Source organism: Nicotiana tomentosiformis, chromosome 8 (assembly GCF_000390325.3).
Source record: "Nicotiana tomentosiformis chromosome 8, ASM39032v3, whole genome shotgun sequence".
Classification (NCBI taxonomy): domain Eukaryota; kingdom Viridiplantae; phylum Streptophyta; class Magnoliopsida; order Solanales; family Solanaceae; genus Nicotiana; species Nicotiana tomentosiformis.
The window spans coordinates 87,750,575-87,764,185 of record NC_090819.1 but is presented as its reverse complement, the minus strand read 5'-3'; the positions used below and the strand labels follow the sequence as shown (position 1 = coordinate 87,764,185).

At 38.9% G+C, this 13,611-nt stretch overlaps 2 protein-coding genes across 2 annotated transcripts; both read left to right on the top strand.

Annotated features, from left to right (window-relative positions):
• Nucleotides 1-1,243: 1,243 nt before the first annotated feature.
• Nucleotides 1,244-1,992, top strand: LOC138897792 (uncharacterized). Its single transcript, XM_070183807.1, has 2 exons — nt 1,244-1,300; nt 1,378-1,992. The coding sequence occupies exons 1-2, from the start codon at nt 1,244-1,246 to the stop codon at nt 1,990-1,992; spliced, it is 672 nt and encodes a 223-aa protein (XP_070039908.1).
• A 5,676-nt stretch (nt 1,993-7,668) lies between these two features.
• LOC138897791 (uncharacterized) lies at nt 7,669-12,553 on the top strand. Its single transcript, XM_070183805.1, has 2 exons — nt 7,669-7,735; nt 10,844-12,553. The coding sequence occupies exons 1-2, from the start codon at nt 7,669-7,671 to the stop codon at nt 12,055-12,057; spliced, it is 1,281 nt and encodes a 426-aa protein (XP_070039906.1). The 3' UTR covers nt 12,058-12,553.
• The last annotated feature ends 1,058 nt before the right edge of the window (nt 12,554-13,611 follow it).

Here is a 13,611-nt window from a genome sequence, read left to right as displayed (position 1 = left end):
TTGAGAAACCTATAAATACCCTTTTAATCCATCTATTAGAACTTTTACACTCAAATTCTTCTTGTGTTCTAAGAAAATTTCACCTTCTTCATCGTACTTAATCCCGGCTGTGGACATGCCATTTCCTGAGAAATGGAACACAAAACGTAAGTTTAGCTTTGCCTTCGATATTTCTTTTATTGCTTTTCATTCCGTTGGTTTCTCATCGATGTTATGGGATGCAGATGTCGCCCGAATACCGAACCCCATTCCTGAACTTTAAGAGTGGGTCGAGGGCATCGCGACACAAATACCTTACTTCGAGTGCTTATGGTGTGATCTCTCGAAGGGTCGATAGGAGGCTCGTAATCATGGTAAGAGTTTTTCCTTAATAATATGTCTGATCTTATGTTCTCATCATCGGTTTCTGATCCGTTATATTTTTATTTTGCAGGTTTACCAAAAGATGTCAAAATGAGGCCTCCATCAGCTGAAGATAATATATGCCGATCCCCCTTCTTCGAAACAGGACAAAGATAAGAAGAAAAGAAAAGCTTTGAGTCCCTCGAACCTAGAAAAGAAAAAAACCGAGGAAGCGACTGGTGCGTAAAACCAAAGATGTTAGTGCCCGAGAGCTCTCATCGGACTCACTCAATCGGTTGAGGAATGAGTCCGAAGAAGAAGAAGAAGAAGATTCCAATTTGGTGGCCCGTGTGAGAAGTGGCTATGAACTGCCTCAAGTTAGGGAGGCTGTAGAAAAAGTAGCGGCCGAAGCCTCTGAACCAAGAAGGGTCGAGACCATTTCTCTCCGAGCCAGGGAAGCTGACAAAGGGAATTTGGCTGTTACTTCCTAGTCAGAAGATATATTCCTAAGGAGGATCTTGGGGTGATCGACCTCTCTAGGTCACCTTCGTTTACTGATTCAATGATAAACGAGGCCCAGACACTGAAAAGTAACCTCGACGAGGGGGCCCATTGAGCAATAGATTCTCTTTACCATTTCTTCGATGACCTGGATTCTACCGCCTCAGCGGATGTTACCGGGTTGGGAGACTTACCGGTACCAAAAAGGACACCATCTCCGGAAGCCGGTAGTCCTTCTCCAATCCCATGATTAGTGAACCAGTTCCCAGCTCCGAGTGTTAACCCTACTCGGAGAGGGACAATTTGTATGTCCATCCCAAAGGACGCTCGGGTTCTTTCTTCCCCGGTGGGGATTTCTAGTTACCTTCGGTGCTTAGTGACCGAATAGGTTCAAAGAAAAATGAACGAGGTAGAGGCATCCTACCTATTCAACAAAGCTCAACAGGCGATGAATCGGGTAATTTCGTATGTCCCTTTATTATGTACTTAGCTTTAATCATGAATAATCATAACATTTTTCCTTTGTGTTTGTAGGCCTTAGTGCTTCATCACAAGGCTTTTCTTCAATACCGGGAGGAGTCAAAACGTTTCGAGGCCGAGGCCTGGGAGCTTGCCGAAAAGAGGGATGCTTATAAGCTCCTTAATGAAAAATCCCAAGCTAAGCTGCAAGCGGCTTGTAGGGAACATTCTGACCTGGTCGAGCAGGTAAGAAGAGTTTTTGAAGTTAGTGATGATGAATCGAACTTAGTAGCTAATGATCCTTGCCCACATGTTCAAATAAAACTTGACATGATCGAGAAACTCCGAAGGGAGGTGGATACGGTCAAAGCCGAGATCGAAGAATGTAAGAAAAATATGGATCGCATAGCCTCGGAGAAAGAGACTACACGGACACAGTTGGCTTATGCTGAGGATCAGCTTCGGGCTGCAAAGGAAAAGAACTCGGCGCAGGCCAAAATGATCGAGGGACTCAGATCTCAACTGAGCTCGGCTATTTTTTGTCAAGAGAATCTGGCCAAGGAGCTCGAGGTTGCCAAGTCAGGAGTTATTACGGCCCGGAACGAAGCTGATAAAAAAGTGGCTCGGCTCAAAGTTGATGTCGATGCTATCCAGGAGAAGGCAAAAAACATGGTGAAGCATGCGAGGTGAGAATCACGAAGGGAGACCCTCGAGGGAGTCCATGCTCAGAATTTTGACATATTGACCAAAATCGAGAACGCCAAGACATACGAACCCAATGCTCAGAGGCTAGCTTTTCTCGAGGAGAATTCTGAGGTGTCTGAAGAGTCAGGTGAGTCTGGTGGTGAAGAAGAACCCGTAGGCGACGACGTAGCCCCCATGAGGATTAGGACATTTTTCGTCTTTTGCACTAACTTTTTTGTTGAGGTCGTTTGGCCGTTGTAAAAACATGCATTGGGGTTATCCAGCCCTTGTAAATAAATTTTGATATATATGTATAAGGCTTTTTTCCTTTCATCATCTCTTGAATTTTTCCCTTAATGTTTTATTTATCTTAGCAATGGTCGAAATGTCTTAGCATGAAATAATTAACTCGGAATGGTCTTAGCCTTTTAATTCGGGCGATGCCAAATAAGCTTCATTCTCTCGAGTTTTATTAACTCAAAAATGGCCTTAGCCTTTTAATTCGGGCGATGCTAAATAAGCTTCATGCCCTCGAGTTTTATTAACTCGGAATGACCTTAGCCTTTTAATTCGGGCAATGCCAAACAAACTTCATGCCCTCGAGTTTTATTAACTCGAAAATGGCCTTAGCCTTTTAATTCGGAAAATGCCAAATAAGATTAATGCCCTCGAGTTTTATTAACTCGGAACGGCCTTAGCCTTTTAATTCGGTCAATGCCAAATAAGCTTCATGCCCTCGAATTTTATTAACTCGAAAATGGCCTTATCCTTTTAATTCGAGCAATGCCAAATAAGCTCCATGCCCTCGAGTTTTATTAACTCGGAACAGCCTTAGCCTTTATATTTATGCAATGCCTACAATCCCCGAGTGAAGTGAATGTTCGGACTCGGATTAAGGTGGCCCTTGGGCTCGATATCTTTGGCTTCTTGAAATATGTAAGAAATCTTTCAAAGGACAAGATGTTTATGTACAAGGAAGAATCTTCTCTTATATTCGTGTGCGTAAATGTTGTACATGTATTCACGTTTTGTGTCGGGGCTCAAGCGGTCCGTGTAGGCAAGGTTCTTTTCAGCGTTTGACCCTTACAATGAATCCTATTGATCGAGGCCCTTAATTACGAAGTTTTCTTAAAAGAGTCGATAACCGAGGGTATTGCCCCCAGTGTTGGCTAACTGAAGAGCAGCCTCGAATGCTGTTGTAACCCTTGCCACCGGTTCGTAGTCGACCTTCGATTCTAAGTTAGTATGATTTACTTGCTGCCTCATTAAAAACCTTGCCGGAAAACTCATTTGGGACAAAACCGGTTCAAGGAAAAAAGAGTGCAACGTGTGCTTATGGACTTAGGATCTTATATCATCCTTTGTAGGTTGCCTGTAAGTGCCAGTTTGAAATGTAAAAAAAATAGAAGAAAGAATTGGGGTCGTACCTTAACAATAATATCGTTTAAGTGATATATATTCCAGTTGTTCGGTAATTTCTCGTTGTTCATTGTTCCGAGCTTGTAGGATCCTTTTCTGGTGATCTCGATAATTTGGTATGGTCCTTCCCAGCTTGACCCCAATTTCCCTTCGTTCGAATTTTGGGTGTTCAGTGTAACTTTTCTTAGTACTAAGTCCCCGGTATTGAAGTACCGAAGGTTGGCCCTTCGATTATAATATCTCTCGATTCGCTATTTTTGGGAGGCCAATCGGACAAGGGTTGCTTCGCGCCTTTCATCTAATAGTTCCAGACTTTTACTCAAAGCCTCGTCATTTGATTCCTTTGTTGTATGTCAGAATCTGAGGCTCGGTTCTCCGACCTCGACCGGTATTAAAGCTTCGGTGCCATAAACCAAATAAAATAGGGTGGCCCCGGTACTGGACTTCGAGGTTGTACGATATGCCCACAGGACTTCAGGTAGCATCTCCTTCCATTTTTTTTTGGCGTCAATCAACCTCTTTCTGAGGTTTTGGATTATGGTTTTATTGGTGGATTTTGCTTTTCCGTTCCCACTAGGGTGGTAAGGAGTGGATAAGAGTCTTTTAATCTTATGGTCTTCGAGAAACTTGCTTACTTTGCTGCCAATAAACTGTTTCCCGTTGTCGCACACAATCTCGGTCGGTATTCCGAATTGACATACAATGTGGTCCCAGATAAAATCGACGACTTCTTTTTCTCTAACCTTTTCATATGCCTGTGTTCTACCTATTTAGAAATATAGTCTGTCATAAATAAAATAAACTAAGCCTTACCGGGTGCCCGAGGGAGGGGGACGACGATATCCATCCCCCATTTCATGAAAGGCCATGGTGACAAAACCGAATGCAGTGGCTCCCCAAGTCAATGGATCATCGGAGTGTGCCTTTGGCATCCTTCACATTTTCGAACAAACTCCTTTGTATCTTTTTCCATGTCGATCCAGTAGTAGCCGGCTCTAATTATTTTTTTCACCAGTGATTCGGTGCCCGAATGATTTCCACAAGTACCCTTGTGGATTTCCCTCAGAACATACTCAGTATCCCCCGGCCCTATACATTTTTCAAGTGGACCATCGAATGTTCTTCTGAACAAGGTTCCGTCTTCGTCCAGGCTAAATCGGGCTGCTTTTGTACGCAGGGCCCTTGATTCTTTTGGGCCCGAGGGCAATTTTTCGGTCCTAATATACTCCACGTACATGTTCCTCCAGTCCCAAGTTAGGCTCGTCGAGTTATCTCGGCGTGGCCTTCTTCCACCACTAATCTCATAAGATGCATGACTTTTCCCGAATTGAACTCGTTATCTTTGACCGACGATCCCAAGTTAGTGAGGGCATCGGCTTTACTGTTTTGATCCTGAGGTACGTGTTACAAAGTCCATTCTTTGAACCGATGTAATGTCACTTGTAACTTGTCTAAGTATCTCTGCATCCGTTCTTCTCTGACTTCGAATGTTCCATTAACTTGGTTTACCAAAAGGAGGGAGTCGCATTTGGCTTCGATCACATATGCTCCCAAGTTTTTGGCTAATTCAAGGCCTGCAATCATGGCCTCATATTCAGCCTCGTTGTTAGTCAATTTCATAGTCTTAATAGATTGTCTAATTATATTACCTGTTGATGGCTTTAGTACGATACCAAGTCCGGACCCTTTGGCGTTCAAGGCCCCGTTTGTAAAGAGGGTCCAGATTCCCGAAGATGTCCCTGAGTTAACCAATAACTCTCTTTCGACCTCAGGTATCAGGGCCGGTGTAAAGTCGGCCATGAAGTCTGCCAATATTTGGGACTTAATGGTTGTCCGAGGTCGATATTCAATATCGTACCCACTTACTTTCATGGCCTATTTGGCCAATCGGCCCGATAGTTCGGGTTTATGCATAATGTTCCTTAACGGGTAAGTAGTTACGACACATATGGGGTGACATTGGAAGTATGGTTTTAGCTTCCTCGAGGCACTTAGCAAAGCGAGCGCCAATTTTTCTAGGTGGGGGTATCCAGTTTCGGCCTCACCCAAGGTCCGGCTAACATAATAAATCGGAAATTGCATACCTTGTTCTTCCCGAACTAGAACTCCACTTACCGCTATCTCTGATACTGCCAAATACAAGTATAATTGTTCGTCTGCTCTCGGTGTGTGAAGCAGTGGCGGGCTCGATAAATACCGCTTAAGTTCTTCCAAGGCCCGTTGGCATTCCGGGGTCCATGTGAAGTTGATTTTCTTTTTCAGCAACGAGAAAAATCGACGACTCTTATCGGAAGACCTCGAGATGAATCGCCCTAGGGCGACAATGCACCCGGTTAGCCTTTGCACGGCCTTCACCTTGTCCACTATCATGATATCTTCGATAGCTTTAATCTTGTCGGGGTTGATCTCGATTCCTCGGTTGGATACCATGAACCCGAGAAATTTACCTGATCCGATTCCGAACGCGTATTTTTCCGGATTCAGCTTCATGTTATACTTCTTCAATATACTGAAGGTTTCCTGCAAATGCTTTAAATGGTCCTCTGCTCGCAGGGATTTAACCAACATATCGTCAATATAAACTTCCATCGATTTTCCTATTTGTTCTTCGAACATCGGATTCACTAGGCGTTGGTATGTGGCACCGGTATTTTTTAATCCAAACAGCATTACATTATAATAGTATGTGCCGCTTTTAGTGATGAAGGAGGTTTTTTCCTGATCACTCGGGTCCATCCGTATTTGGTTGTACCCGGAATAGGCATCGAGAAAGCTGAGGATCTCGTGGCCGGCCGTGGCATCGATTATACGATTGATGTTGGGCAAAGGAAAAGAGTCTTTGGGGCATGCTTTATTCAAATCTTTGTAATCTACACACATTCTTAGTTTATTCCCTTTTTTAGGGACTACCACTATGTTTGCTAACCAATCCGGGTATTTAATCTCTCGAATGGACCCTATTTTTAGGAGTTTAGATACCTCGTCCTTGATGAAAGCATGTTTGACCTCGGATTGGGGCCTCCTCTTCTGCTTGACCGAATTAATTTTTGGGCGTCCATGCTTAGTTTGTGAGTGGTTATTTCTAGTGGGATCCCTATCATATCAAGATGGGACCAAGCAAAACAATCTATGTTAATTAGGACTCGGACTGTTGGCACGATCCTGTCTTGTAGACCGAGCTGTTCTATGACCTTCGACCGAATAATGTTGGCCGACCTACCTGGATCGATTAACACACATTTAATTCTAGTTTTATTTACGAGTATAGATATTACCAACGCATCATTGTGAGGTTGTATGATCCCTTTCACATCCTCATCGTTGAAGGAAAAGACTTCTTCCGGTAAGTAATCTCGAGTCTGTTTCTCCCTGGTGATGGAGATTCTGGTGTGTTTCAACATTGGCTCCTGTGGGATATCGACTCCACCGATGATCATATTAATTATGTGTTGAGGTTCGGTATCTTCTTGTTCCATCTATCTGTTAGAATCCCTGTTTCTGAAATAATTCTTGGCCCGGTCGCTCAAGAAATCTCGAAGGTTCCCGTTGTTGAATAGTCGGGATACTTCTTCTCTCAGTTGTCGACAGTCTTTCATTCTATGATCGTGAGTTCCATGATACTTGCATACCTGGATGGGATCTCTTTGAGCTGGATCGGATTGCAGGGGTCGAGGCCATTTGGTATCCTTGAGTCGCCCGATGGCTGATACGATGGCAGCCGCGTCGATAATAAAGTTGTACTCCGATAGCCTCGGCGCTTCTTTAGGCCCGGTGGGCCTGTAAAAACCGTTTTTGGTCATTGGCCCTCGGTTGTTTCGAACTTTTTTGTTTCTTCTTTCATTTCTTATAGGGTTCCGCCCGGACCCATTGTTCCCCCGCTCTCCATTATAGGGCCGATATCGATCCTTGTTTGATCCTGGTTCACGATCGATGTCCCTCTTGGCTTTGTCGAGAGTCCTGGCGGGATATATAGACTCCGAATGTGCCACGAGTTGGTCATCTTCGACTCTGACTTTCAATTGACACCGATTGTGTACATCGGCCCAGGTAATGGCAGGGTATTCTATCAGGTTTTGCTTTAATTATTGCGAAGCCACCGAGATTCGAATATTGAGTCCCTGAGTGAAAGCCTGAACAACCCAATCATCAGCAACCGGCGGCAAATCCATTCGTTCCATTTGAAAACGAGACACGAACTCCCTGAGCATCTCGTTCTCCTTCTGTTTGACTTTGAAAAAGTCTGATTTCCTGGTTTCAACCTTGATGGCACCGGCATGTGCTTTTACGAAAGAGTCTGCAAGCATAGAAAATGAGTCAATAGAATTAGGAGGTAAGTTGTGATACCATATCATGGCTCCCTTCGACAGGGTCTCCCTAAATATTTTCAGCAAAACAGACTCGATTTCGTCATATTCCAAGTCGTTTCCTTTGATGGCACATGTATAAGAGGTCACATGCTCATTTGGATCGTCCGTTCCATTGTACTTAGGTATTTCGGGCATACAAAGTTTCTTGAGGATCGGTTTTGGGGCCGCGCTTGGAGGAAAAGGTTTTTGCATGAACTTTCTGGAATCCAGTCCCTTCAATATCGGGGGTGCTCCTAGGATTTGATTTATCCTGGAATTATATATTTCGACCTTTTTATCTTTCGCTTTAATCTTCTTTTCCCCTGATTCTACCCACTTTGTCAGCTCCTCGAGCATTTTTATAATTTTGGGATTAGTCCCCGGCTCTCGTTCATTCGATCTTATCACGGCCGTTTCCGTTCCGCGAGTGACTTCTTGGGGAGGATCGGGTTCAACCCTGCTCGGTGCTTGGGTTTGGCTCTGCAAATGAGCTATCGCCACCTGTTGAACTTGCACCATTTCAAAGATCATGCGTAGGCTGATCCCGTCTTCTTCAATATTTTGTGTGTTTCGAGCTGCCGACCGGGCTCCACCGCGGACGCTATTTTCAGGGTCGGTAGACAAGTTTTCTTCAATGGCCACATGCTAATTTACATCAATCAGATTTGCGGTCTGAATTCCAACGACATCAGCGGGTGGCCCTGTGTTTTCGGGCGCCATGTTGTTATTCTCACCTTGATGACCGAACTCGTTGTTGATATATAGAGGTGTTAATTGAGAGTTTGTCATTTTTAGCCTGAAATCAAAGACACTTCAAAGAGCAAGTGTAAAGCAGTGTGTGTTACAGAGATTTGTATCAAATAACTACTATTATCCTTAGCCCCACGGTGGGCGCCAAAATGTTTACCCCAAAATAGGATAACAATTGAATTTATACGCGGTTTTAAGGATATGTCATCTAATTTGATACAAGTTGAGAAATCACATTTAATATGGAAGAATAAGTAGAAAAATAAATGCAAATCATGCAAATTGAACAACTTAAGCCTCGCAAGGTTAACTTCCTTCGAATCTAGGAGTGATATTATTAGAGCCAAAATATAATTAAAGCCAAAACAATATGAGCAAGGCTGGAAAAGACAGTATGTCGTTCTTTTATGTATATTCTAATGTCCCTAATGAATTACTCAGTTCCCTTTATATATCCAGGGAGATGAAGCTTTTAAGACATTATTTTATAAGGAATTATGTAGACCGTTGGCTCCCTTTTTTACTTAATCCCGTAATTTTCGCCACAATGATTGGTTAATGGCGAGAATCACGGATCCTTATCGGTTGAGTTGGCAAACTTTTTCCCCGAGGTCGTTAGAAGCAGGATCGGTCATGCCTTCGATAAACCTGAGGGCAAATCTGATGGTCCTGTCAAACTTCGAACCTCGATATCGACCTCGATTTCATCTGTAACTTCGATCTCTTACAGATGTGCTGAGCCTGGTCTATCATTCCAGATATTCGATCAAGCATCGAGCTCGGTTCTACCCGTATGCAGATTATAATCTCCTTATAATTCCAATTTCTAAATTAGTGGTCATACTTGTATACTTTCTCTTCACCTTAGAGATTATATTGAATTTTTTTGTTGTTGTTATTGTTGCTGTACTTGTATGCTTTGTGTTTTGGATTACGCACAAACTGCATGTCTCAAATTGCTTAAAAGTAAATTAACTGTGTAAAATAAATGGTCTCAGCAAAATAATTTCATAAGAAAAGAAAAATAGAATTGAGAAAACTTTAAAGTATAAACTAATACTCCATCATTGTCAAAGTAAACTCTTCACGCGTTGGTTTAGTGGGGCCAATACGTGTACTGATAAAACCTGTCAACTTGCAACTGAGAAACAAACTATTTTAATATGAAAATGATTTTTGTTCTTATGTACCGAACGGCGAACGCAAATTATATAACAGGAAGCTATAATTGTTCGTTCAGTGGAGAAGAAAAAATTCAATAAAGCTTTGTCTAAACCGAAATCATGAAAACTTGATTATTAGCTATTTTCCTTTTGGTTTTTCCTTTTCCGAAAACAATTTTTTTTGGGGGCGAAAATGACCCTATAGGTCCTACTTAATAATATATGCAGTTTATCCTAATTAATTCTAAATAAATACACGGGCTGGCCTAGTTTGGAAGCTGTGTAGTGATAAAGTTATTTGTTGCCAACTTGTTTGAACTAATTGTGCATTAGCTATTTGTCTTATTCGCTGATCATCTTAGGTAGAATAATGGAAGAAATTGAATGAACTTTCCATCATTAATCTTATCATGCGCCTATTGGAAAAAATTTTAATTTGTCAAAAGTGACAATTTATTGGTTTGGACCTAAAAAAAAGTGTCTTCATTTCCAACTGATTTGAGTTTAATTTGCTTGGTTCAAAAATTTCAAACTACATGATGTTTATCCTTAAAGTAGATAACAATTAAATTTATATGCGATTTTAAGGATATGTGGATTGATTCAATACAAGTAATTGAGGATGTTAGATAAATAAATGAAAGATAAAACGAATAATCAAACCAGTTGTAATGTTATAGCTCAGCTGAAACTTAGGTTGTACAATAGTTTTGCCCTCGATCAGACCCTAAATTCGGAGCCATTAGAGAATAAACAATGAACAGTAAAGTAACAATTTTGCTATAGCTAGAGAGCAGTAAAAATAAAATTGTATTGCTTTGATATGCATGTTACCATGTGTTCATTCAATAAAAACTACCCTATTTATATAGTAGGAGAGTTTCACGTCTAATACAATTCTAAAAAAGGTAAAAATCTTCTTTTTCGCTAATCATTGATCCGATATCGATACGGGCCGAGATCTGCGCCGTGATATCTGATGGGTTGCGGATATCGCGGTCCTCTGTTGGTCGTGGGTAACCATTATCGTGTCTTCCGAGGTCTCGGAACTCGTTTCGGGATCGGAGAAGTAATGTCTTATCAAGTCCGGTGACGACCACTCCATCCGGACCTTAGTACGAGACGTTCCGGCTTTGATTCTGACCCCGTATAATTCGTGCCTTTGCTTATATGCCGGAGATATAAGCGAAAAACCAAGTACATCAAAAGAAAGAAAATACAAACAAACAATACCAACATATTACAATAATAATTATGAACGAAGTGACAGAAGTAAAGTATTATGGGATAAAAGATTAAACAGAAAATGGACACCAAAAACAATAAATGAACAATATAACTTTTTGGACTTAGATTGCGTAGAAGACGTTAATAAAATAATACAACTATGGGTAGGATATATATCAAAACAATTAATAGATAATAAAATACCAATTCCAGAAGCACCAGGATATATAGAAAGGACAATAATAGGAACAGTAAAATTATGGATACAAAATCTAAATGATGAAAGTATAAAAGCATTAAGAAGTAATAAAAAATTCGATGGTGAATCAGCTACAACAACTATAGACATATTAATAAAATATGAATTAGCTATAAGAAATGAATTTAGTAGTATGACAACAGAAATAGAAGAGCAACAAAAAGAAAAAACAGTAAGTAGAAATCTAATGAACAAACTAGCTATATGTAACATGTGTTACATAGACGAATATACGTGTGCATTTAAAGAATATTACTATAAAGGAACATATAGTGTTGAAGAAGGAAAAGAAATCAGAAAAATATACTTTACAAAATTACCAGAACCTTTTAGTTCTAAAATAATAAGAGATTGGGAAAAAGCAGGATTAGAAGATACCTTAGGAGCTAGAATTAGATATTTAAAGAATTGGTTTATAGAATTATGTGAAAAACATAAAGAAGAAATTAAAATGGAAAAAACACTGATAAAAAACCTTACATGTTGTAAAATTAAAACTGCACCCCAGTTTGGATGTACAGATAATTATTATAAAAAGAAAAATTATAAAAGAAAATATAAAAAATATAGAAGAAATAAGTTAAAATATAAGTATAAAAACCCGAGGAAAAGATATTATATAAAAAATTACAAAAGAAAAAGACCATATAGAATTAAGAAAAAGTTATCCGAATGTACTTGTTACAATTGTGGAAAATTAGGACACCTAGCCAAAGATTGTAAATTACCTAGAGACCCTAAAAAGAAACAAATAACAGAAATTAACACTGATAATGAAGAATACATGCAACTAGACTATATAGATTATGAATTAGATAGTGAAGATAGTATTTATGAATTAGAACCTGAATTAGAAACAGAAATAGAATCAGAAAAAGAACTATCAGATATAGAGGAAAATGACTGAAAACGATATACAAATAATAAGCAGAGAAGAATATAAGGATGAAGAATCAAGTGAACAAAAAGTAATATTTGATAATGATATTTTTGAAAAAATAAAAGGAAAAGATTTAGATTTAAGCATCGGTAAAATATTAGAAGTACCAACAATAAAAAACTGGTTCAAAATTAAAAAAGAAGAATATTATGTAATAAGTCAAAAAGAACATATAATAGATTGTAAATATACTAGAGGAAAAGCTAAAATACCTATAATAAATAAAAGAACAATAAATAAAGAAATTCAGAATATAAAAGCAAAAAATCCGATCAAATATGTACACTTAGGAGGAACAGAAATACTTATAAAAGCCTGTTTTAGAGAAGGGATAGATACACCAATAGAAATATATTTAGCAGATGATAGAATAGTACAACCTATAGAAAAGAGTATAATTTGTGCAATAAAAGGAAATTTGATATACCAAAAATTTAAATTTATAATTAGTGCTAACTATACAGTAGCATTAAAAGATGCTAATATAGATAAATCACTAGTATTGTACTGGAAAATGTCAGGAATAGAGCTGGCACCAGGAAGTAAAATATTTACAGCAAAATGTAAAAATTTATATATATTAACAACCAATCACAAAATAACAGCACGAAATAAGATTGAAAAAATAAAGATAGAAAACCCATTTGATAGTATAATATCAGTCATAGACAATAATGATTATAGTTACAAAGATATAGATATGGAAGGAGATTTAGAAATAGTAAGAGAAAGACTAAGCACATCTAAAAGAATAAATTATGAATCCCCACAAACTACATCTTCAAGAGCAAGTACCTCGAGAAGATTAGAATATACAAACCCACAAAGATTAATAAAAGAACCGGAGTTACACAACTATTATATAACAGGAGTAATAGATCAAAGAAAATACCTAATAATGATAAATACTGGACAAGAAGACAATTATATAACTAAAGAACTAGTTAAAGAAAGTGAAATAATAACTACAGAAACAATATGCCCAGGATTACCTAAAAATTTGGTAGGAACAGAAGAAATAACAAAGAAGGAACTAATTATTGGAGGAATCCCAGTAGAAATAGAATTTAATATTTACCAAGGAAATGAAAATATTACCTTAGGAATAAAATGGTTAGAAACAGTTAAACCATATAACCTAGGAGATAGACATCTTATAATAACATATAAAAATAAGAAAATAACAATTGAAAGAACCTTAACATGACAAAAATATATATACTAGCAAAAATAATAATAGAAGGATATTACAGCAGATATTATACACCCATGATAGATACAGGAGCAGGAGTAAATGTATGCAGACATAACTGTTTACCTGAAGATAAATGGGAAAAATTATTAACACCTATTGTGGTAACAGGATTTAACAATGAAGGAAGCTTGATAACGCAAAAAGCAAAAAATATAAAAATACAAATATGGGATAAAATACTAACTATGGATGAAATATATAGTTATGAATTTACAAATAAAGATATATTAATAGGAATGCCCTTTTTAGATAAATTATACCCACAT

Bases quoted from the DNA above. Each gene is read 5' to 3' on its own strand.
- LOC138897791 (XM_070183805.1), top strand. From the start codon at position 7,669: ATGGCACCGGCATGTGCTTTTACGAAAGAGTCTGCAAGCATAGAAAAT. The intron at 7,736-10,843 runs GTAAGTTGTGAT...TATATGCCGGAG, and splicing joins TGAGTCAATAGAATTAGGAG to ATATAAGCGAAAAACCAAGT.
- LOC138897792 (XM_070183807.1), top strand. From the start codon at position 1,244: ATGAACGAGGTAGAGGCATCCTACCTATTCAACAAAGCTCAACAGGCG. The intron at 1,301-1,377 runs GTAATTTCGTAT...TTGTGTTTGTAG, and splicing joins CTCAACAGGCGATGAATCGG to GCCTTAGTGCTTCATCACAA.